Source organism: Ixodes scapularis, unplaced genomic scaffold (genome assembly GCF_016920785.2).
Source record: "Ixodes scapularis isolate PalLabHiFi unplaced genomic scaffold, ASM1692078v2 PGA_scaffold5__190_contigs__length_132052651, whole genome shotgun sequence".
NCBI lineage: Eukaryota > Metazoa > Arthropoda > Arachnida > Ixodida > Ixodidae > Ixodes > Ixodes scapularis.
Window position 1 is genome coordinate 42,070,109 of NW_024609880.1, and position 21,546 is coordinate 42,091,654.

The window sequence follows — 21,546 nt, forward strand, 5'->3', positions numbered from 1 at the left end:
TTGTATGTTTCGTTTTGCGAACCCAAATGCGCATAATGCGTGATGCGCGCCTCAGCGAGCGATTTTAAATTGGTAAACAATTCTTGGTAAAAATAGAATACAACAAATTAATAAATAGCCCGAAATTGCCAGGAAATGGCTGACAATTTAAGAATTTATGAAAGATTCTTCTTTTCTTTCGAGGAGAAGTTGCGATGTAACAAACTTTTTTGCCACGTTCTCGATTTGGGAGGAGCTAAGCGTCAGTCCCTGACCCGCATTTGCTCGGCAGCAGCTGTCGAGTCACACCTGGACAGAAGCGTCGGTATCGGCAAGCTCAATGCAGCTAAAACAAGTGTGCAGCGCTTTCCAACGCAACTGTGCAAACGTGCACAGCTAAGAAGACACTACGTCGATTACTCTGGTGAATGCAAAACCTTTTTCTAAAACAACCTTCACAGACACGAAAAAAAAAAGAGTCAGAGGTTTTGAATTGCCCTGACGCACGCCGCTCAAGCTATAATGTAATGCTCCAGGCTTGTTTTTAAACGTGTGACGTCACTGCTCCTGGCGCTTGCACAGCACGGAGCACGGCTCATTATGCGAGTCACGCGAAACTGCTCAACCTCGGCCAGTGTAGCTCACGCTACAAAACTTAGAGTTGGGTAGAATTTGGGACATGGCAAAGTATGAAAACCGGGTGGTGGGCTGTTCAAGAGAGGGAAGGAATTGAGAAACACGATAAAGACAGTACGAAGAGTGTTTGCACCAACATTAGACATGAAGGAAGAGGTGTGGGCTTAGAATTTGAAGACGTGGGGTTCTGCCAGGCACTGGTAGTATATTAGTAGGGTTATGAAAGGAACGGGATGGTGCCAGGGAAAAAGAGGTGAACGACGTTTCGACCAAACGGTCTTCTTCAGGAATACTAAAAAGAGAAATGACAGATCCAGAGATATATACAATGTATATGCAAAAGGCGGAGGTAACACGTGACAGATGTGACGTGCTGGAATAAGAGAAGGAGGGGGAAACGTTGTCAGGTAAGTTTCTAGAGGTCTGTGAGTCAATCGGAGGAGAAATGCGGAAAGGGGGGACGCCTAGCGCACCCCGCGTAACCACCGAAATAATCTTCTTTTTTTTTTTTTTTTCGAAAAGGGGAAGAGAGAAATAGCGGGCGAAAGTGGAATGTCTAATAGCCGAAAGAAACTTTTTTGTTTAGACAGGACCGGATTTCGGCCTTTAGGTTAAAATTAATTAATTTTCTTTCTTTTTACGCGAGGTGGCTGTGTTGACGCCTGATTTGGCGACGCATACTTAAGCGTTGGGTTCGGAATGATTTGTGGAAAAGAAGTGTTTAGATACGTGTGTGGAGAAGTCATGTGTAAGTCAGCCCACTCATTCTCGTCTGACAAGTATGTGGTGCTCTCAGAAGCGTTCGTACAGTTTCGCCGATATATAAAATGCCGGTCCGAGTTTGCAGGATATAATGCATATCAAATTATAAGCTTTACAGGTGTGACTGTTAGGGCTTCTCATAAGCAAGTTTTCAGCAAGACCGCTGTGTTTGCACGTAAGGCATTTCAGAGCAGTGAGAGAGGCAGCTAAGGGGTTGGAGAATGAGCGTGGTGCATATGTTACAGAAAATAGTGATGGTGTCAACAGTTTCCAGTCTCTTGCAGTACAAACAGAAAATGGTGAGTGGCAGTGCGTGAAAGTTTCGGTATTGAATGAGTATCTCATATTTTTGGTGGGTCTTAGTGTAACAGACATATTTTGGGGAGCACTGAAGTAAGCAAGACACCATTTCACAACACTTTCGAAAAAGATTAGAACAGTTTTATTGCATTCACGCCAAATACACACACCCAAAAAAGAATATTGTTTTCCTCTGGTTGAAACTTTGTATTAGGTGCACATTCCACCAGCGACCTCGACGCTCGTGGCAGTAATATACGAGCTACCAGAGCTGCACAAATATCTTGCCACGTCGGCCACTTCCTCGGGACGTGCGAATCTCTTCAGGATAGTTGCTTTGGCGGCTTCTTTCCTTGACTCCTCGGGCATGATGGCTACAATGGGAGTGTCGGTTGGTCCGGGCAGGATGGTGTTCACTCTTATGTTTGTTCCGGCCAACTCTTGGGCCAGAGACTTTGTGAATGCTATGACGCCGCCCTTGGAAGCTGCGTAGGCGGCAAACATGGCGTATCCGCTCTTGCCCGCGATGCTGGCTATGTTAACTATAGAGCCCTCGGGTACTTTTCTCTTCAGCATCTCCCTCACAGCAGCCTGGTTGACGAGGAATGTGCCCTGAAAAAGAAATGAGTATGTGTGTTTTCAGAGTGTTGTTAGTTACGATTAGTGTTCCGTCTTTTTGGTGTTTTTTGTATTCTTTGAACTCTTCCATGTGTGTTGCTGTGTTTATTATTTGCGTAAATTTTGCTTTATCGTTGAGAATACTCGGCGTTGAAAACGAAATTGGTGTTTATCAGGTATATACAAAACAGAGTACAAGAGAGTTTGATTTTATACATTTAGGGAACATGCTGCGCATGACTCGATTGCACTGAAATTGTCTTTCTGCCAGTAAGGGACAATCAGTGGTTGTTGATGACAGAAGTTTCATCACAAGCAGTTCAGTGAGGGCGGTACTCCGGGTCAACAAAAGATTCAGCTGAAGATCGAGACATCTTGAAGTTTGGGATCCCATTTCAAAATATTGATTGAAATCGGGAATTTATAGCTTTCCCCGATTTCGACACAATCGGCTCGGGGGTTAATTCTTAAATTTTATCGGTAAATGAAACAAAAAAAAAGAAAAAATAGCGGAACCACTGACGTTATATACGAACCTTGAGGTTCACTCGCAGCAGTTCGTCGTAGTCGTCTTCTGTCATATCCACGACGGCACACCATTTGCCCACACCAGCGCAGTGCACCACGATGCTCAAAGGACTCCGGCACTGAGAGCCGACGCTCTCTATGAGGGAAGTAACGGAGGACGAATCGCCCACGTCCACGTGAAGAGCCATGTGAGATTCTCCTGGTAAATAGGAAGCACCATGGTTAGCCGCAGGTTAGATGTCACCTTATGACTATGGCAATTCTGAAAGTTTTGACACATCTTCCCCGTTTGAACTTACTGGTACATGACAAAAATGGACCTTTGCCTGGTGTACGACCGGTACGGAAGAATTAATTTAATTCCACCTGAAATAAAGTACAACAACGTGTCTTCTAGGTGCACCGTTCAAAAGATGCACCGGATCTAGAAATCATCCCGTGACCTTTTAGAGATTCGTGTAGCACTCTAGGAACTGAACTAACGACGAGCTTGCCGTCAATAAAGCCGCCAGATGTTAACACTTACCTTGCATGTTGAGTGTATACAAGGCAAGGGATGGTCGATATTTAATAATTAGATAGCTGGCTAACCCTACGATATCTTGGTCGAACTGAAAATTTCCCAAAGCGGGCATATGTCGGTTAGTACAGAGACATCCGGGTTGTATCTGCAAGCCCCTATTATCGGCAGACACGAAAAACATATCTCAGCATAAATGCGTTCCAAGGATATCACTGAAGTCCGCTTGCGATATTTAATATTATAGGTATTTCCAAGGCGACCTGAGCAATCAGACAGGCCTGATTGATTGATTAAGTAAAGAAAAGGTCGTTACAAAAATATTGTTTATTCTTTAATGGGCATGTTAGGGTACACAGACACAAATGATGAGAAACATCGCAACTGGCAAGTAGCTAGTTCGTGCTTTATAGCTGGCGGTATAGAGTGGCAATTTATAATTACACCCATCATTAACAAAACATTTTTTATCAGATATTTCAGCTTACAATCGACAAAATCTGAGCTATTTTTTTTTGTTCAAGAAGCACTAAACAGGAAACAAAAACTATGAGGTAAAAGAAGAAGGACTCACGAGGAAACAAAAACTATGAAATAAAACAAGAAATACCCATCAGGAAACAAAAATTATGAAATAAAACATTCGCCCTTTCCGAGAGCGGTAACGTCCGAAGAACCCTGAGTTCTGGTTGGCTTTGGTTGGAAGGATCGTCGATACACCTCAATTCTAGATGCCTTGAGGTCTACCCATCATTTTTTTAATCGGCCTAAAAGAGCTCGGTGTTTTGACATCATCCCAGCCGCTAAGGCAAAAGCAGACGGACCTGCACTCTGCACAAGCAGATTTGTACGTTACACGTTACTGTACGAAGTAACCTTCTCGGTTACGATTTAGTAACGACCTAGTTACTTTTTTAAGACAGAAAACGTAACATATATTCGTTACACTATTTTTAAAGTAATGAATAACGGTATCTAGGTACTTCCCGAGCGTGGCTCCTCCAACACATATAAACTCTGCCAAGTTTCCACCTCAGCTCAAACCTCTAATTTAAACGACGAGAAGATCATAGGCAGACCGTAAAAGTGTGCGCAACGTATGTCCGTATGGCCTCAGTTATCCCTAAACAAACGCGTTAAAACGTAAGGACATATTAACGACTACACATATCAGACGCGGATATTACTTCATTAAAGGACACATTAAGTAAAACGAGAAACTAACTTGTTTTCTTAAGCTGAGGTAACCCGTAACGTCTGAATCGCAGTAATGTGTGACGTACTGAGATAGATATTGATTGAATAACGACCAGCGGTGTTCAGTTACATCATTTCAGGTGACGTGCCGCGTGTGCATGCCTGCCTATATAAGCGCTGGTAATTTTTTTAGAGCCGTTGCAAAATCTAAAATGACATTAACCTCTCACACAAATGTTTTCATAGTTCCTAGTTATTGCAGTACATAGTTGCGTCCCAGGCACAACAGATCGTCCCTTGTCAAGTATACCACCTCTTCTGCATTCTATAGAGTTGTGAAAAGTATAATAGAAACATCCCATACAAAAATGTTATATGGTCGTCTATGAAAACTTCTTTGACAGGCTATCACCCCCTATGGCCCTCGATGTTCGGCCGTAGAAATCCATTAATACAGCTACAGTCAGCTATAGAAAAACTATGGTCCGTTTCTAAAGATATGGAACCAATAAATTGGCTTGACCCTCGTGTAGAAAATTGTATGGCGACAAGTCTAAAGACTGGGAACCCATAAGTTGTCTTTACCCGCCTATAGGAAATTCTACGGCCCCGAGTTGGAGGACTGGGAACCAATAACTTTTCTTTACTCGCCTAAAAAATCCTATTGCCCCGAGTGTAAAAACTGGGGACCAATAATTGCTCTTTAACCGCCTATAGAAACTTTTATGGCCCCGAGATGAAGGACTGTGAACCAATACATTGTCGTTACCCATCTTTAGACAATGTTATGGCCCCGTTTCTTAAAACTATGGAACAATAAATTTTCTTTATATGCCTATAGAAAAGTTTATAGCACCGTGTCTAAAGACATAAAAAATGATGTACTTTAGCCTGCTGTACAAAATCGGATGTTTCTTAGGCTATAGGCCTGTGACCATTCAACTTTCTCTAGCCGGACTCAAAGAAGTGGATGCCTCGAAAGCTATAGACCAGTGATGATTAAATTTTCTTTAGCCAACTGTAGAAAAATTTTACCCCAAGGCTATTCGTGACTCCAAGAAACTATTGAGGGAGCGCTGATCAAGCAAAATGGTGAACGAAAGGAGTTCGTTTTCGTCTTTCAGCACGCTATCAGTGGCGGATCCAAGGGGGGGGGGGCGGTGGGGGCGATCGCCCCCCCCCCCCCAAACGCCTCGCCAGGCAACCTCCCCCCCCCCCCCCCCCCCCCGGGTTCTTCGTCACCTCGAAGAAAAAACATAAGCAATCGACGCAGGATGCGGCTTGTACAGCCAGGTGACCATTTGCTTTTCTTCTCAACTGAAAGAGGAAGCAAATGCTCTAGGTACAGTCTAGTCTGGGTCTGAGCTTCTCCTGAAGACGCTCCGGACTTCCCCACGACCTTGGCTTAAACATAAGCCCACTTTCGTCCTCGCCTCCATCCCTCACTGAGGATCAGCGCCGCAGCGCGGAATACAGAAAGAAGCCGACGAGCGCCAGAAGGGGGAGATGTTTCCTCTAATGGGCTTCATATTGCCTGCGGTACGACTTCTCATGGCGGGAAGCTAATAAAAGAAAGATAAATGGTACGAGCACTCTAAAGGCTGGAGGCTGCTTACAGGGGGTCCTCAAGCCGACGCCGTAGGCATTTATTTGTATACAATGCCGTTTCAACTTAGGGTGGCGGGACATATTTTAGGAAAGGCGCCCGCTACCCCTTGCCTCCCCTTGGCGCCGTCTTTACCTTTCGAGTTAAACGCGGCTTCTGTGGATTGACGGCAGAGCTTTCGCGCGACTCCGCAGGAGCGAATATGTGCGTGTCCATTCTGTCGAACGGAACAGAGGCGGGGCTTGCTGGTTTCCAACTGCGGCTCCGAATTCCCTACCCAGGGACTTGGGGAAAACGAGCCCTTTCAAAGATGCGACTATACATAAATTAAATAGACAGTGCCTGTGCCCGTTCGAGTGAACACCGACTCCCAAACGTCCATGCTGCAGTCGTGATCCGCCTTTAGCCCAGTTGAGATTCACCGACCGGACAACCACTCTGCCCCATCATATCTCTGCACCTGTCCTCTCGACCCTGACGAATGAGCTAACTACCCAGAAACAAGTAAGTGTTCCTTTCATACAGTAAATATCCAGACGAAGTTCAATTGAATATAATTTGGAAGGATCCATTGCTGGTTTAAGGTCTTGTCTAAGTTTAAAAGTTATAGTTGCCGAACTGCAATATGCTTTCAAACATATTCAACAATTATTCGCTTTCGTTCTCTCGAGTTGCATCCAGAACACGTGAAAACACGAGTTTGGGTTGGCAATGCCGCATGTGCTGCGCTCTGGACATTCCAAATATACGGCGAACAATCGACGAACTTGCCTGGCAGCGTTCGTTTCGCTCGCTGCGTCGACAGTGTTTTGACGCCGCGAGCAGTGTCGAAGCCGCCGGGCCATTTTTGTCGCTTGTTTGCAACGTACTCGCTCCATTGATTTAAGCCGCTCTTCCCGTTGCCGCAACAGTTGAGCACTAGCTCCAACCAGAATGTCTGCCAAGGCAATGTCTTTAAGCTGACCTAAATCGACTGCTCACGTAGTGTCGGTCTGAAACCAAGTTTCAGAAAGGATAGTGCCACCACAATTTTCTAGATACTTACCTCTAGCGTGGTCACCCGAAAGGTTTTAATTCAAAGAGTTCATCCCCGACAGCTCAACCGACACAAAGGCTCTCAAGATCTATATTATGTTATCAGAGTTTAGTAAAAACGATAACCCCACAAAAATATAAACACTCCCCCCCCCCCCCCCCCCCCGCCGTTTTACACCAAGGAACCGCCTCCCCTATAATGGAGGTCTGGATCCGCCCCTGCGCTATAGCATGCTGGCTTAAAAGAGCCATAGAATAACCAATAAAGCATTCTTTAGCAGACCATAAAATGGCTAAAGACACCAAAGGAAAAGCCACAGGCAGCTATAGCATGCTGGCTAAAGACAGCCATAAGATGACCCACAAAACTTTCTTTAGCAGGACACGTAAGAAGCTATACATGGCTAAAGCTACCAAAGGAAAAGCTATTGACAGCTTTAGCATGTCGGCTTAAGAGAACCGTAGTGTAGGCCACATAGAAGCTTTTAGCCAGCCATTAGAAAACTTAAAGAGCGCTAGTGCTGGACAGTGATAGGGCTGTAGACACGCCTAAAGAGGCCCATTAAGGTGACCATAAAAATGCTAATGACAGCATAAAAAACTCTTTAGCTAATTGGGCCAATTAGCTATAAAAGAAATTCTATAGCCGACCATAGCAAATTTTTGTATGGGACACAGACGCCAACAAAACTAAAGAGTCTCCGAATTGGGCCTAGACTCCGCCCCAGATAAAGGTCGACCGCAATCAACGCCACAATTCAATTGAGCTAATTACGCATTGTTAAAAATTAATAATCACTGAACTTCTTGCCCTTGCGCGTCTGATGTCCCTAGCCAATGCAATCACACACAAAAAGAATGCGAAAAATCCCGCTCATTTGTTGTGCTTGATTGGTTTAGTCAAAATAGTAAACACACAAAAATGAGAGCGCCATGACGATGCAGTTTTGGGCGCAGTTTGGCTCATCGAATTCCAGAATTGTCAGCGGCCGGACTCGATGTCAAACGGTGTTAAATGAGATCGGTTTTGTGATTACAAATGCGTACGCGTGCCGAATAAAAGGTCAGTGTAGGTATAACCAAACCTTTCAGCTCGGCAACTGTTGCTCTCGCCGCCTCCAAATTGATGTCGGCCACCACGATCGTTGCCCCGTCTTTCGCCAGTGCATGGCAGACCGCTTTGCCAATGCCGCTTCCACCGCCCGTGACGATCGCCAGCCGATTTGAAAGGGGCATCTTTGGTGGATGCTTCGTGGACGCTGACGCTGTAAAATGCCAGCGTTAGACTTCTAAAACAAACGCCGCTCACTGCGCGATATCTCTATATTGTTCTGCCGGCCTTGTAGGCTCCCTCGGCAACAGCACAGTCGGAAACCAGTTTGGCGCCGGCGAAGGATCTTTCGGTGAGGAAAAACTCCCATCTAATTACGGCCCCACACGGCAGGAAACTATTAAACGACATTCTCGAATAGGTGTCACGGCTCGCTCTTGCTTGGCTTCGTAGCTTCGTACAACTTTGTCGGTGACGACAACTATTTTTTTTTCGGTATTGCGGGTGTAGTTTTTATATAATTAGAGTGTTTCAGAATCACTCTCTCCATCATACTTAGGAAAACTATTTAGAAAACGGCAAGTACTTTGCTGCATGAGTCCAGATACCAGTTTGAATAACTGTTGTACGAGATGTTGCGTATTACAGTTATTTAAAGACGTAATTCCATTATCTATTAAATAACGTTCGTGCTTGAACGTATCTTAAAATAGTGACGTGTTGCTCACACCGTTGTATTTTGCTGGCCTGTCTCATTTGAGGATTCATTTTTTTTTTTAGGTTTGTTAATGTTTGCGTTATGTGGCGCTTTCATCATTTGTGATTAATCGTACCACAGGGCGCTCACTCTTCGGTATTAAGATAGTGCGTGTTATTTTAATAATTTGTTACAACCATTAAATCTTAGTTTATTTTTCCTTTTATTTTTAAAAGTTTTAAGTTTATTATTGGGATTATTCAATGTAATATTGTTCTGTGTTTTGTCATTCAACAAAGGGATGGTAGGCGGAAGGTTACATTTTATGACTATACTATTCAAGAAATGGAGTACTTAGATCGCGGTAACATACTGAGTGGGTAGAGCACCCTATAAGTTATTTGGCCCTCTGTTCCTTCTTTCTGAAAACGGCAGAAAGCCCACTAGCGCTTTAAATAGAGCTTGTGGCAAAAAACCTACACGCTTTGAGGCAAACTTTACATTACCAGGTTATGCAGAAAAAACAACAAAACATGGATGGACAGCAAGAGAAAACTCTGGATATGGCGACAATAACCCAGAGGCCACTCAGGAAAAGGCGTAATTTAGCCCAACATGCATTCTCAAAAACTTTTGAAATTACTGATGTTGAACCTATTTAATTAATGATTACTTAAACTCAAGGCTATGAGCTTGAGTCTATTCTTGCTGGAAACCCTAAAACCCAGCTAGGCGAACAGTCACCTGAAGCCTCCTGACCTTCACAGGTTTCTAGTTCAATGCCCCTCTTGTTCGTTTGTTTTTATTTTTTTTTATTTTTACCGTTAACCAGATAACTTTATCGCCGCGCTCATCCGACACATATACATTTCCGGCAATGACGTTGTAAAGTTTAAAAAAATAAAAGCATGTGTTAGTCAAGTCGCTCTTATTTATATCGGTAATTAAAATTGAATTACAAATTAGATTTTATTCCTTACCAAACCAGAAAACGTTCATAAGCGTCTACATTAAATGCGAACGATTCACTACCTTCATGCTAGCGATCTGGTTACGTGTTTTTAATTGTGAATTCCACGGGTCGTTCTGTAGCGCGCCGGGATCAGTAGAGCAAATCCGAATTGGAGCACGCGATCATAGCGTAGTTCCTCCGCCACCAGATCCCCAGTATCATGAAGACTTCCCCGGGATCGGCAGATGCCTTCCCGTTATTCACCTTGGCAGGAATTTCTTTTCCAGGTCTCGGATCTCGAAGCACATGTTTTCGCACTCGCGGCGTTAACAACACGGGCTCAACGCCCGAGCGAAGTTAATTCTGATGGAAAAGATGCCTGCCGATAAGCGATGTGCATCAACGTAGCCAACTAGCCTCTTTATGGGATTAGTCGTGATCGGTGTCAAAGCGCGTATCGATTTTCGGCCTCTTCTGCGGAGTTTCTTAAAGGCAGTCGAATTCGTGCAGGACATATATGCAATTCTCGTCGTCACTGCTACTCGAGCCGCCGGTGCTGATGGATCTGTTTGACCAACTTGACAAGGAACTGTCATGAAGCCGCAGCAGGAGTAAAGCAGGTGACACTTCCCCAGCGGCCATTACGACTTTTTCGAGGCAAGACCAGCAAGATGCCAGGTGAGAAAGGAAGTCACGTGTGCGCGTCGAGTGCTGGCCAGGCTGGCACCACGTCGAATCCGCCGAAATCGGCAGAGCACGTTTTGTCGGATCCGGACCGAGATCTGGAGTGGGAGCTGATCCAAAACGACGAGTGGGACCCACGTCCATCTAGATCGAGAGTGCTCAGCGTAATAGGCGAGCTCCAGAAAAGTCGATCCCGTCGTGCTCCAAAACGACCACTGCCATTCGCTAGGACACACAGTTTTAGTTGGCTTTATCTATTTTGCTGAGTTTAATTTCGTGGTCAAACATGGTGTAAAAAAGAAAATGTGTTACATTTCGAACGCGGCGTTCATGTATATTTGTTAAAGGCCGGGGTACTGTCCCAAGACGCTTGGGTGTTGTAGCTTGCTTCACAACTAATCTTGATTCTGATGCCGTTCTTTTCAATAATATGTTTGGATATTTACACCCCCCCCCCCCCCCCCCCCCCAGAAAAACAAAAAAGAAGGAAGAGCTATTTTTATCTTGTATTGTCAACGTGTGTCTTTACTCCAAGTAAACACCTCATGTCACCCGTGTCGAGATAATTCATCTGATATTTTCTAAGCGAACGTCGTTTTTTTTTTTATGCTTCCCTACATCCTTATATTCCTTGTACTCTTACCGTATTTATAAAGCAACATATCAACGCTGCCTCCTCTCACTTTATCGCTAGCTATAATTAATTTGACTCTCGTTGAAGCTAAGGTAGCAGATTATAAAAGGCAAAACATATTATTCCCATATATATGAAATGCATACTGCCCCATTCCAAGATTGCTGTCTTATAATTACTGCATTTCCAAATTAGTTATGAGTTAGGTTTTAGATAAGGTAAGCCAATACCGCACTCTAAGTCAAAAACCCATAAATGCCACTGATTAAATATTTTGAATAAGATCAAATTCTACTAACCTGGAAAGGGACTGCTCGTTTCTAAAAGGCTTCTTGCCAGTGTTGAATGCGTCTGCGTATGGACAATTTCTGGCGACTTTACCCATGTTATTGCTGCCTTATATATGCATATGTAGTGCTGAGAAAGAAGAACCAATATCGCCAAGAGCTCTTTTCCAAAAAAGGAACGAAAAACACACTTTCATCGTTATCGGCTAATTGCGTTCAAGTGGGTACGTATTTTGCCAACCAAGATAAATTTATTTCCTCTCTGTTATCAATTAAAGACATTTCACTTTTATTGGTGGCAATGACCGTCTTGTTATGAGACTCTTCTTTATTATTGCATCACTAGAGTTTTAGGTAAACATGTGGTGTTTAGAGCTTATTGCATGCTTCGCTGTATGATCTGACCCATGGCAAGAATTCTATTCTATACAGCGTGAAGCTAAGGGATCGATGGTTTATTAAAGTTGATAGCAGGGCTAGTTGGTAATCGTTGTACATAATGGAATAAAACAGCGCAAATATTAAAAAAAAGAAGAGACAAACCAGACAGGACAGAGCGCTGACTCGCAACTAAAGCAGCTTCTTTACTCAGAGAAAAAGAAAGAAAAAGAGAAAGGAAAAGGGAAAAAAAAAAGAAAAAGAAAAAGAGAAAACAAAAAAAAAACATTCTACGCAATCGCACGTGCACCCTTCACCTGTGGTCCTGTCCTGTATCTTCCTGTCCTGTCTGGTTTGTCTCTTCCTTTTTGTATCTTTGCCCAGTTTTATTCCATTAGGATCGATGGTTGTTTGAAGGGTCCGGATCAACTGATTCGTGAAAGTTTTGAACTATGTATATTTCGAGGTGTGACAAAACAAAAACTGCATTAAGGGTATAAAAATTTCACTCAACAGACTTGCCCGTTTTAGAGGTTACTGAAAAATGTAAAATCCCTACCTACGGTGGCCTTCTGCTAAAGCATGGCGTATGCAAACTTGTACATGCTATTAAAAGAAAGCAGGAAATTGCATATACAATTGCTCAATGCTGAATCGTAATTAGTTGTAATTATAATTACCCGTTTATAAAAGTAAGTGACCGTTACCCCAAAAGGTAATTCGTTACTTTCGTGGCGTTACTTCCAACACTATAGTCATAAAGTAACTAAAAAAGTAAAGACGTTTACCATCCCCTCTAATGCCGAATTAAAGCGCAGCACTTGAGGAGGGGGAGCGAAGGGTACGGAGGAGGCATAGCTTCGTCGTGACCTTCATGAGTGACGTCATTATGGGAAACATCCCATGATGCAACGCGCGGGTCGCGAGTGACCTACGGGTTGCATCATAAGACGTTTCCCATAATGCAACGAGCCAGACCCTCGCGACGTCACTCGTGACCCTCGTGATGTCATTAGTGGTGTCATTATGGGAAACGTCCCATAATGCAGCGCGGGGGTCACGAGTGAGACGCGCGTTGCATCATGGGACTTTCCCATAATGACGTCACGCATGACGTCATGGTCCCTCGCAAAGGTCGCGACGATGCTATGCCTCCTCCTCCTTGCCCTCCCCTCCTCCTCCTCAAGAGCTGGGCTCAAATTCTATGTCTCACTCTACGATGCACTGAAGTCAAAAGCCACGGACCGCCAACTCCAATCACGAGCCACTTTGAAATTGCGCGGTATTTCGATTGACGCACGTATCGGTGCCCGGGTCTCGGATCACTAATGCGGATGGGCGGGCAGTGATTCGAATCAAATACCACTGAGTGGCTCATAAATTTTACATTGCAAATTAAAGCTACGGCATACAGGCACTTCGCAGTGTCAAAGCTATAGGACTGATGTGCTTTTTCATTCGGAACACTATTCGTCCACCACTAATTAATGTTAAGCATGTCATAGTTCGGCGAGGAACATGATTGGACCTGGCGGATTGTGGCTTTGGCATTTAGTCTATCGTAAGAATAAATGAAGACCAATGTTTGTTTGAAGGCCGTTAAGGCCCGTTCAGACACTTGCGACTTCCTAAGACCGTGTGCCTTGAAACCTGTTAATATCTTACGAGGAGAGGACACACTGGCGCCATCTATTGGGTAGCGGTGTAAAGTTGGCGGTCCCGCATATTTTACAATTCTCTCGCGCATTATCCTTCCTCTCTTGGCTCGGGAAACATTGGTCAACGTATTGGCCATACGTATTACGCACATTTCACCTCGGAAATCCCCTAAACCCTTCGTTTTTGTGAAATGCAGTTTCAGGGTCACCGCAGAGATGGGGCCAGCGTGCCAGCGTGTTCTCTCGTCCTAAGAAATTTGAAGAGGTTTCAACAGGTCTTACATCTCTCGGTCGTACTCGGTTGTAAGTGTGTGAACGAGCCTTTAGTTACCGAAGGACAGACACGAATATATCTATCGCTGCCATTATCATCCACCGTCCTGACGACTATACTTTCCGCATGAGCCCAGTTTTTTTTTTTTTTTTTTCTTTTTATATATATATATAAGTGTCCTTGTACCCCAGCCTTACCACGGTCTGGCCACGTGAATGCGTCATGTTGTAAGTCCTGATGCCTGTGCTGCAACGGCATTCATTTTAACTCTTTATGTGGTACTTTTTATATAATTTTTACTCAGAATATTATTTACCTGCCTGTTTGAAACAGTTTCACTACGGGAAATTATGAGTGAAATAGGGATATGGCAACAAAAAAGCTCACTGTCATGAAGACAAAATAAACGACTAGACGAAAATAATATTCCGAACTACAATTTTTTGTAGCATATTTTTCTTCGCTTCCAAATTATTCCTTTATTTTTCATTTAAGAATTAAGGATATTACCTTCGGTATGGATACTTTAGGGCACCATACAGTACGAAGCCGATTTCTTGAATTAAGGATTCAGATATATAGAGCCATCATTGCTAAAAAGGGTTCTGCTTAGTAATAATACACACTCAGAAATATTATTCGTTCATAAATTAGCTTCTTGATACCATAACGCGTGCAAAAGAAATTCACGTTTTTCAGGATCCCTCCCCTCTCTCCCCTTGAGTTTCTTTTTCAGGTTTGAGAGGTGGGCACAATCGTTACAAGTTCGCATCTTTAATGCGCTGGCAATAAGCATCTATCTCCCAAGATTGAGTGGCGCCTCTCGCGAGCAAATAGGAATAATATGAGGGCGCGTTTCGGTTGTGCGTCATTACGCTCTTTTGCATTGCTTATGGGCGCCGAGTTGAAAGAATTTCTTTGGCGTGTCTAAATTTTAGAAAAATCACATAACAAAAAAGCAACAAGCGCATTCTTATCGTTTTGATAAGACAATGAAAGCGCGAGCAGCATTTCCGTGTTCGTTATTTCGACTTTTTGTTTGTTTGTGAATGCACAATTTTCATGACCGCTCGCATACGGATTCTTACACATGCTCACCTTTTAGGTCAGCAACTGTGGCCTTTCTGCGTCCAAGTTCAGATAGGTTACGGTGACCACCGCCCCTTTCCTGGCAAGTGCGTGGCAAACATCTCTGCCCATTCCGCTTTCTGTCCCAGTGACGATAGCCAGTCGATCCGAGAGAAACATGTTCGGTTAATGTGCCGCTATGCTGAAGCTGCAAAAATACATGGTGTGCGTTGAAGAAAATGCTCCGCTCAGCGCTGGAGCGTTCTCCCTTTTTTTCTGCCGACATTCAAATCTTTCGTTGTTCGGATACTCAACCTGAAACCTATTTGATCCCGGCGGAACATTCCTCAATGGGACAAATTTACAAGTATTCATGCCTTGAACAACGAGGAAAAAAAAACAAGTTCGGTCATTATGTTTACGTATAACTTTCGGCTTATTTTTCGCGTTATTTTGATTTGCTATAATTATGGATGTTGTTGACTACGGCGTTCGTTAAAGTAACATTTGCCATCATACGTGCTTATCTTCAAAAGAAAATACAATTTTAGAACGCTGTAAAAATGATTGCAATGTACTGGTACATCAAATATTTACGACACCAAACTATTCCATAGTTAATTTTGTGAAACTAATACTACATAGTTTGGGAACCATGGGGTTCCCTATATCCTTATCTAGGCCTAGCTTCAAGCAGGCCGTGGGAGTCGTCGTCATCACTGGCGGCTGCTAACCGGATACGAGGAACCGAGGCCGTATTCCCCGAAGGGGAAGGCTCTACCTCGGCCACGTAGGGTGAATGTGCCGCGGCGCACCCTTGGGAGTGATTGCGGACGCGACCCGTTTTCGGGGGACTTATTCCCGGCCTCCCCGGGAGCGTCCATATTCCCGGAAGCTACATAAGCTGGCCCCGAAGGAATGCCGCGGCAGGGGCCCTGGCTCTACGGAGCTCGGTTTTTCTTTGTGCGCCTCCGCCTTTCCCGTGCATCTGTATATTGCGGCAGCGCGGGAAACCGACCGGGAGATACTGCCAATCAAGACAGCGCCCAGACTTTTCCTGTCTTAGAGCAAAGCGCATTAGCATTTGAGTTAATAAAAACGTCGAGAACGAACAGATTGTTTTTGTGTCGTCTCTCGTCTACAGGTGCCAAAAAGGCACATAATGGACGGACCCGGCCGTAGTCGCGCAAAGAGCTGACTACAGAGTGGGTATCTACCTCAATGAGGACTTTGGGGTAAAAGTTGGCAAACCCACAATAGAAATTGGTAGTTCATAAATCGTAACTTTTGGGTTCTTTTTTACGCTCTTCCTACTAATGAAAGTCAGGTTAAAGCATAAAAGAGACCCTGTATAGGGTAAATTTGCAGTACGAGCTCAAAATCGTCATTGCTTGAGTGTCTTGCAAAGCCCTACGTGGAAGAGAAAGACTGCAGCTGTGTCAGCGTCAATAGGTACTGCGGTCAACAGCCTGGGACAGTTCGTTTTCCTCTTACTCGTAGCAATTTTGATTTCTTGCTAAATTGTTTGTTCGTTGTAACAAATAAAAATATTCCAGCCAACCCTATTGAAAAACCAGCAAGAAAATCTAACTGGCCAAACTGATCAGTGTGTTAGTCAACCTGGTTGAACTGGCAATCAAACTGGTTTAACTGCCAATCAAGGTGGTTTAAGCTGGGCAAGCTCTAAGTTCAACTGGTCAGTCTGGTTTGAGTAACAACCAGCATGATCTAACTGGAATCTGGTTTTAGATTTACTCTGGTGTAGCTGGGAACCAGTCTGGCCATAATGGGTCAAACTGGTTTTCCATGAAGCTAAAGAGGTCATGCTGGGAGACAAGGTGGTCGAGTTGGTGAAGCTGGTGGAACTTCTAATCGTGCTGGTCAAACTGATCTTGCTGGGAGCGCGCACGCCAAGGTCGGCTAGAGATGGTCGAACTGGTACTGCTGTGCTGGGAGCGCGCCAAAGTCTGCTGGGACTGGTACGAGGCCATGTCTTGTTCTTTGCCCTCTCGTTTTTGGTAGACGACGGGGCGCTTCAGGCGCGCTGCGAGCTGCCTTTGTGTGCGAGAAAAGAGACAGAGTGGTAAAAAGGGGGATTTGAGACACGTTTGGCTAGCTTGGGCAGATTTTTGAAGAGACGGCTGTGTGCGCGTTGTTTGGAGACTACTTGAACGACGGTGCAAGCGAAGCGAGATTTGAGGAGACAGCAAGCTGCAGTCAGTTCAGCGCGGGAAGAAGTCGGACGCCCCGAATGAGGCGTCGTTTCGTGTCTTCGAACATCTGTACGCTTGTGAATGATGGTGTTACCCAAAAGTATCGCCAATGCCATCCCAGCCATACGGATTTCCTCGCCTCTGGCGACTACCCAAGAGGCCGCTTCGCACCCATCACTGGCGGGACCCAGGCTCGCTTCTCTCATCCGTGTAGTATTTTTTATTGTTAATGCTTGTTTTTTTTATTTTTAATGCTTGTTTTTGGCGTGTGTCTAGTATTTTTCGTGTTGAGGGATAAGCAATCACGTTGTAATAACCTTGTGTTTTACCGAGAACTACTGTCTGTGCGCCGGTTAGTACTGAGTCAGCGCAGAGGATGTGTAGCATCTGAGCTCATCTGAGCAGGCCGCGAGTACGAAAATAATAAATTGAATGCCGATCTGGCTTTCCCTAAGCGTTTCGCTTGTTTATCCTATATATCAATTTAAACAGGTTAAACTGGAGGGGAAGTCCACCAAGTTAACCAGCATGAAGAGCATGCCAAACTGGGCATGTTGGGGCAATAACGTAGCTTGAAGCTGGGACTAGACCAACCAGCATGGCATGACCAGTATGACCAGATCGACCAGCTTGGCAAACTGGCCTGCTCAAACAATAGCCAAGCTTGAATCTGAGACCAGATCAACCAGCATGACCAGTATGACCGAATCAACCAACATGCCAAACTGGGCACGCTTGAGCGGTAACCAAGCTTAAAGATGGGACCAGCTTAAGCTGTTTTTAATAGGAAATCTTTACAATATGTCTAAACAGTTCCCAACAAAGGACGAGAAAACATTTATTACTTCCTAAATTAGTGGCGGACAATTCAAAACTATTTTGCTTTTTGTTTAAAGGGGTATTGCTGTTTCAGGCTGTTTTGTATATTTAGTTGAGCTTGTGTTCGTAATCAATACACAGAACGTACAAACCTCTCGCCACCTGCCACAGAGTGGTGAACCTACCGGGTTTTCGCACTTCGTGTAGTTTTTCATGAGATGTTTTGGTCGTCCAGCTTTTTTTCACTATCGTTGCTGATGCTTTGACACACTAGAAGAAACACGTTTGGTACTCTCGGAGAAGTATATGTCTGGAGACATGAAGGCACTGGTTATACGTCGCAGTTTTCTGCCCCCAAAAAACATGAGCCTGTATTTTTTATGTATATTTACCCTCCATGAAACTTCCTTGTAATTATTACTACTCTGTGTCGTCATACTTTCCCTACACTATCATTGAATAAACTAGTCATTTCTACATTTTATTATTTTGTCTTGCTTCACAGGAGAACCGGTAAGTATATATTTAATAAAAGCGAAAACAAAATACAGATGAGCCTTTCTCATTGGTTGCTTCATAAGATAAACTTAAACATTGTTAATATTACGATGATTGGTAGTCAGACAACCAGACTTGCGCCGGATGGCAAAATTTAATTCGAGCTGGCCACCGCAGGCCTGTGGCCGACGCTGCCATGGATCCTGCAATCTTCCTCTTGGAGAAAAGTCTAGGTCGACTCGATCGAGGAGTTTGGCTTCAAGAGAAAAATGTACGATGGTTTTATGGAGTGAAGGGTCAGTGGTTCGTATTATTGCATGTAACGTAAACAATATCTTTACTCGTTCGATGGCGGTCATGGTGCATCCGTGATCCTAATCTTCTTGTATAGTGCAGCTGAACTTCCACGCCGACAATAAATCTTTTCTGTCTGACATCGTCATCTGCGAATATTCTTTCGATGATGTTTAAAGTTCCTTGTCCTGGCCAATATATGCCTGTTTTCACAATTTTTTCAGGCTAGAAATTTGTAAATAAAACACTGATGTCTTCTCAACAACTTGTTTTGTTCGAAACAAACACGTGGGCTCATTAACAAAGAAATAATATTTTTGAAGCTTTTTGAACCCATCAGGGTTACAAAACCTTCTCGGTAGCATGTAGGGTCACAGTTTGTTAAAGAACTGTGCTCATTGAAAAAGAAAAAAAAAGTAAATACCTTGAAGCCGGCCTAAATCTGGTATATATATTTTGGCCTATATTTTCCGATCTCCTACTCTGTGCATACACTTAATCAAACAAAAACAACCTGCAATATATATTGATGTGACATTCAAAAACGATAATCACAGCTGCAATTTAAGATACCCCAACATTTTTTCTTCACCAGTAAGCGCTTTTTTCTACGTGATTCTACGCGATAGAATGGAGTAAAACAATTGCAAAATAGGGACGACAACTGTAATCTCCTGCCCCGCCCTACAGCACACACGCCCGCTGTCGCACACGCCGTCTCACTAGCAGACAGCCGGAAAAGCGCAGTGGCGCAGCGAGCGCAACTGTTTGTTTATATCAGCCAGGGTGCACCGTGTGTGCGGAGCAAGGCGACAGGCGGGGCGGGTGGTACCGTGCGCCGGCTGGAACGCTGTTTCAACTCATATTGTCCGCGATAGTACCACGGCCTGACGCAGTCGTTTTCACCACTCCGACGGAGATCATGATAACACGCCCGTCTCGTTCGAGCGTCGGTTGTGGAATCCGGCCATGTCCACCGCACTTCCTGCTCACTGGCAGGAAGAGCATGAGAAGCGAATGAGAAGGCGGTGCCAACGGCGCCCGATAACGCTATTTTGTCCTCTTTTAAAGGCGATCGCTTAAGCGCCCTTTTTTTCACTATCACACCAATAGAGTTTTACAATAAAAAAATTATGGGAGGACCCTGAAGACTGCTTAGGTGTAGGAATGCGAAAGCATTGTCGGCCTGCGGGTGAAATGTTTTCGAGGAATGTTTCTACACGTGTTCAATGCTTCACGGCTTCCCTCACGAAGCAACCGTGCACATACTGAAAACTACGTTAACGACGGCGTCTAGGAGGACGTCGAGGACAACGGTAAGAACAACGTCTATGGCGACCTCTAGGACGACATTTAGGACGACGTATAGGACGACGTCGAAGACAACGTCCGAGAGATCAACGCCATGCAAGTACGAAAGCTAGGACGACCTCTAGAAAGGAGTCGAGGAAGACCTCAAGGACGACGTCTACGTCGACGTCAAGGACAACATCAAGCACGGCGTCTAGAACGACGTCGAGGATGATGCCTTAGAGTAGGTTGCGTGGGATAAAAGTTATAAGTGACATTCATGGAAGTGTGGGGCAGGCAGTGAGACAGGGCGGAATGTCTTGGAGGAAAGTCGCACCGCCCAAGTTTTCTGTCATGTTTCTCGGCAATGGCGGCTCACAATTGTACAACATGCCAAGCTGGATGGATTGCTGTTAAAATGATGTGGAAAAAGTAAAACTACACACGTACACAGTTCTTTTCTAATGCGCTTGCTTATTTTTAAGTAGGCTCACTACTTGTCAAACATTGCACATATGAATCCAATGAGAGGGGTAATCATTTTTAAGTAACCATCAAAAAAGTGAACACTATTATTGCTCACAGTAAACAGGAATGAAGAGAAAGGAGTTAGAAACCTTAGTTCATAGTCAGCAGTCAGCGTCCCATTTCTTCCTTTGTGTGTTTGTGTATTTTGCACAAGCCGATGCATATAGCAGACACGTACCAACTAGCTCAACCCGTCCCCATACCTATTAGTAAAAAATAACATTGAAAGTTCAAACCATGTGTACTTGGGGTCAAGAATGATGATAGCGCTCGCTGTTCTGGTGCTTAGAGCTCCGTAAAATACAAAGCGTCCGCCCATTCCAAATGCCCAACCCCTAATTTTGTAACATTTGAAAAAAACAAAAGTGCACAGTACACATATATACATGTTAATATGATGACCTAAGAAGCACTCATCCCCCAATGGTTTGTGATTATCTCCAAATTTTAAGTGGGCGCTGGCTCGGTATTTTAAGGTAGTCTGCCACTTGAAATCATGTTCTTCTAGCCTCTGAATTTGGGATGAAGACCATCTATATGCTATATAGAAGCTGCCCCCCAGAAAAAAGATAGCCAAGGCTGGGCAGACATAATCGAAAAACTATTCAGGAGTACACATACTACAATACATGTACTGCGAGGATAAAATACAAAAACATATACAATTGTCTTTACAAGTGCAGCAAGAAAATATACTAGAATACGGATACTGAAATGCTCAGTATTCCAGATGCTGCAAGATTGTGAGCACTGACCGGATATTAACCGGATGTCAGATTAAATTGCTGCAAAGCAAAGACATTAAAAAAGGATACACATGCAAACATTAGATCTGTTCGGTTCGCCTCAACTGGCTGAGGTAGTTCAGCAGTGGAGGAACTGGCACATTCAATCCAATCGGAAGTTGCACAGTCGCTGCACTAACTGCACTAACACGTTTGATTCATCAAAGCTCTGGACGAGTTCAGACCCAGTTCCTCAAAACCTTGCACCCGCTCCGGAGTCAGTTCAGAGTCCGTGCAGAAGCAGACGACACTCCT

General features: G+C 44.2%; 1 protein-coding gene across 1 annotated transcript; it reads right to left on the reverse strand.

The window, feature by feature from the left end:
- Positions 1–1,796: 1,796 nt before the first annotated feature.
- Positions 1,797–11,575, reverse strand: LOC115310616 ((3R)-3-hydroxyacyl-CoA dehydrogenase-like). The gene is made up of 4 exons (XM_040215638.2): positions 11,499–11,575; positions 8,267–8,446; positions 2,832–3,022; positions 1,797–2,289 (listed from the first exon to the last, which is right to left on the reverse strand). Exons 2-4 carry the CDS (start codon positions 8,415–8,417, stop codon positions 1,888–1,890), a joined length of 744 nt encoding a protein of 247 aa, XP_040071572.1. The 5' UTR covers positions 8,418–8,446; positions 11,499–11,575; the 3' UTR covers positions 1,797–1,887.
- Between the last annotated feature and the right edge of the window lie 9,971 nt (positions 11,576–21,546).

Bases quoted from the DNA above. Each gene is read 5' to 3' on its own strand.
- LOC115310616 (XM_040215638.2), bottom strand. From the start codon at position 8,417: ATGCCCCTTTCAAATCGGCTGGCGATCGTCACGGGCGGTGGAAGCGGC. The intron at 3,023-8,266 runs GTTTGGTTATAC...CCTATTTACCAG, and splicing joins AACAGTTGCCGAGCTGAAAG to GAGAATCTCACATGGCTCTT. The intron at 2,290-2,831 runs GTTCGTATATAA...TTTCTTTTTCAG, and splicing joins TGCTGCGAGTGAACCTCAAG to GGCACATTCCTCGTCAACCA.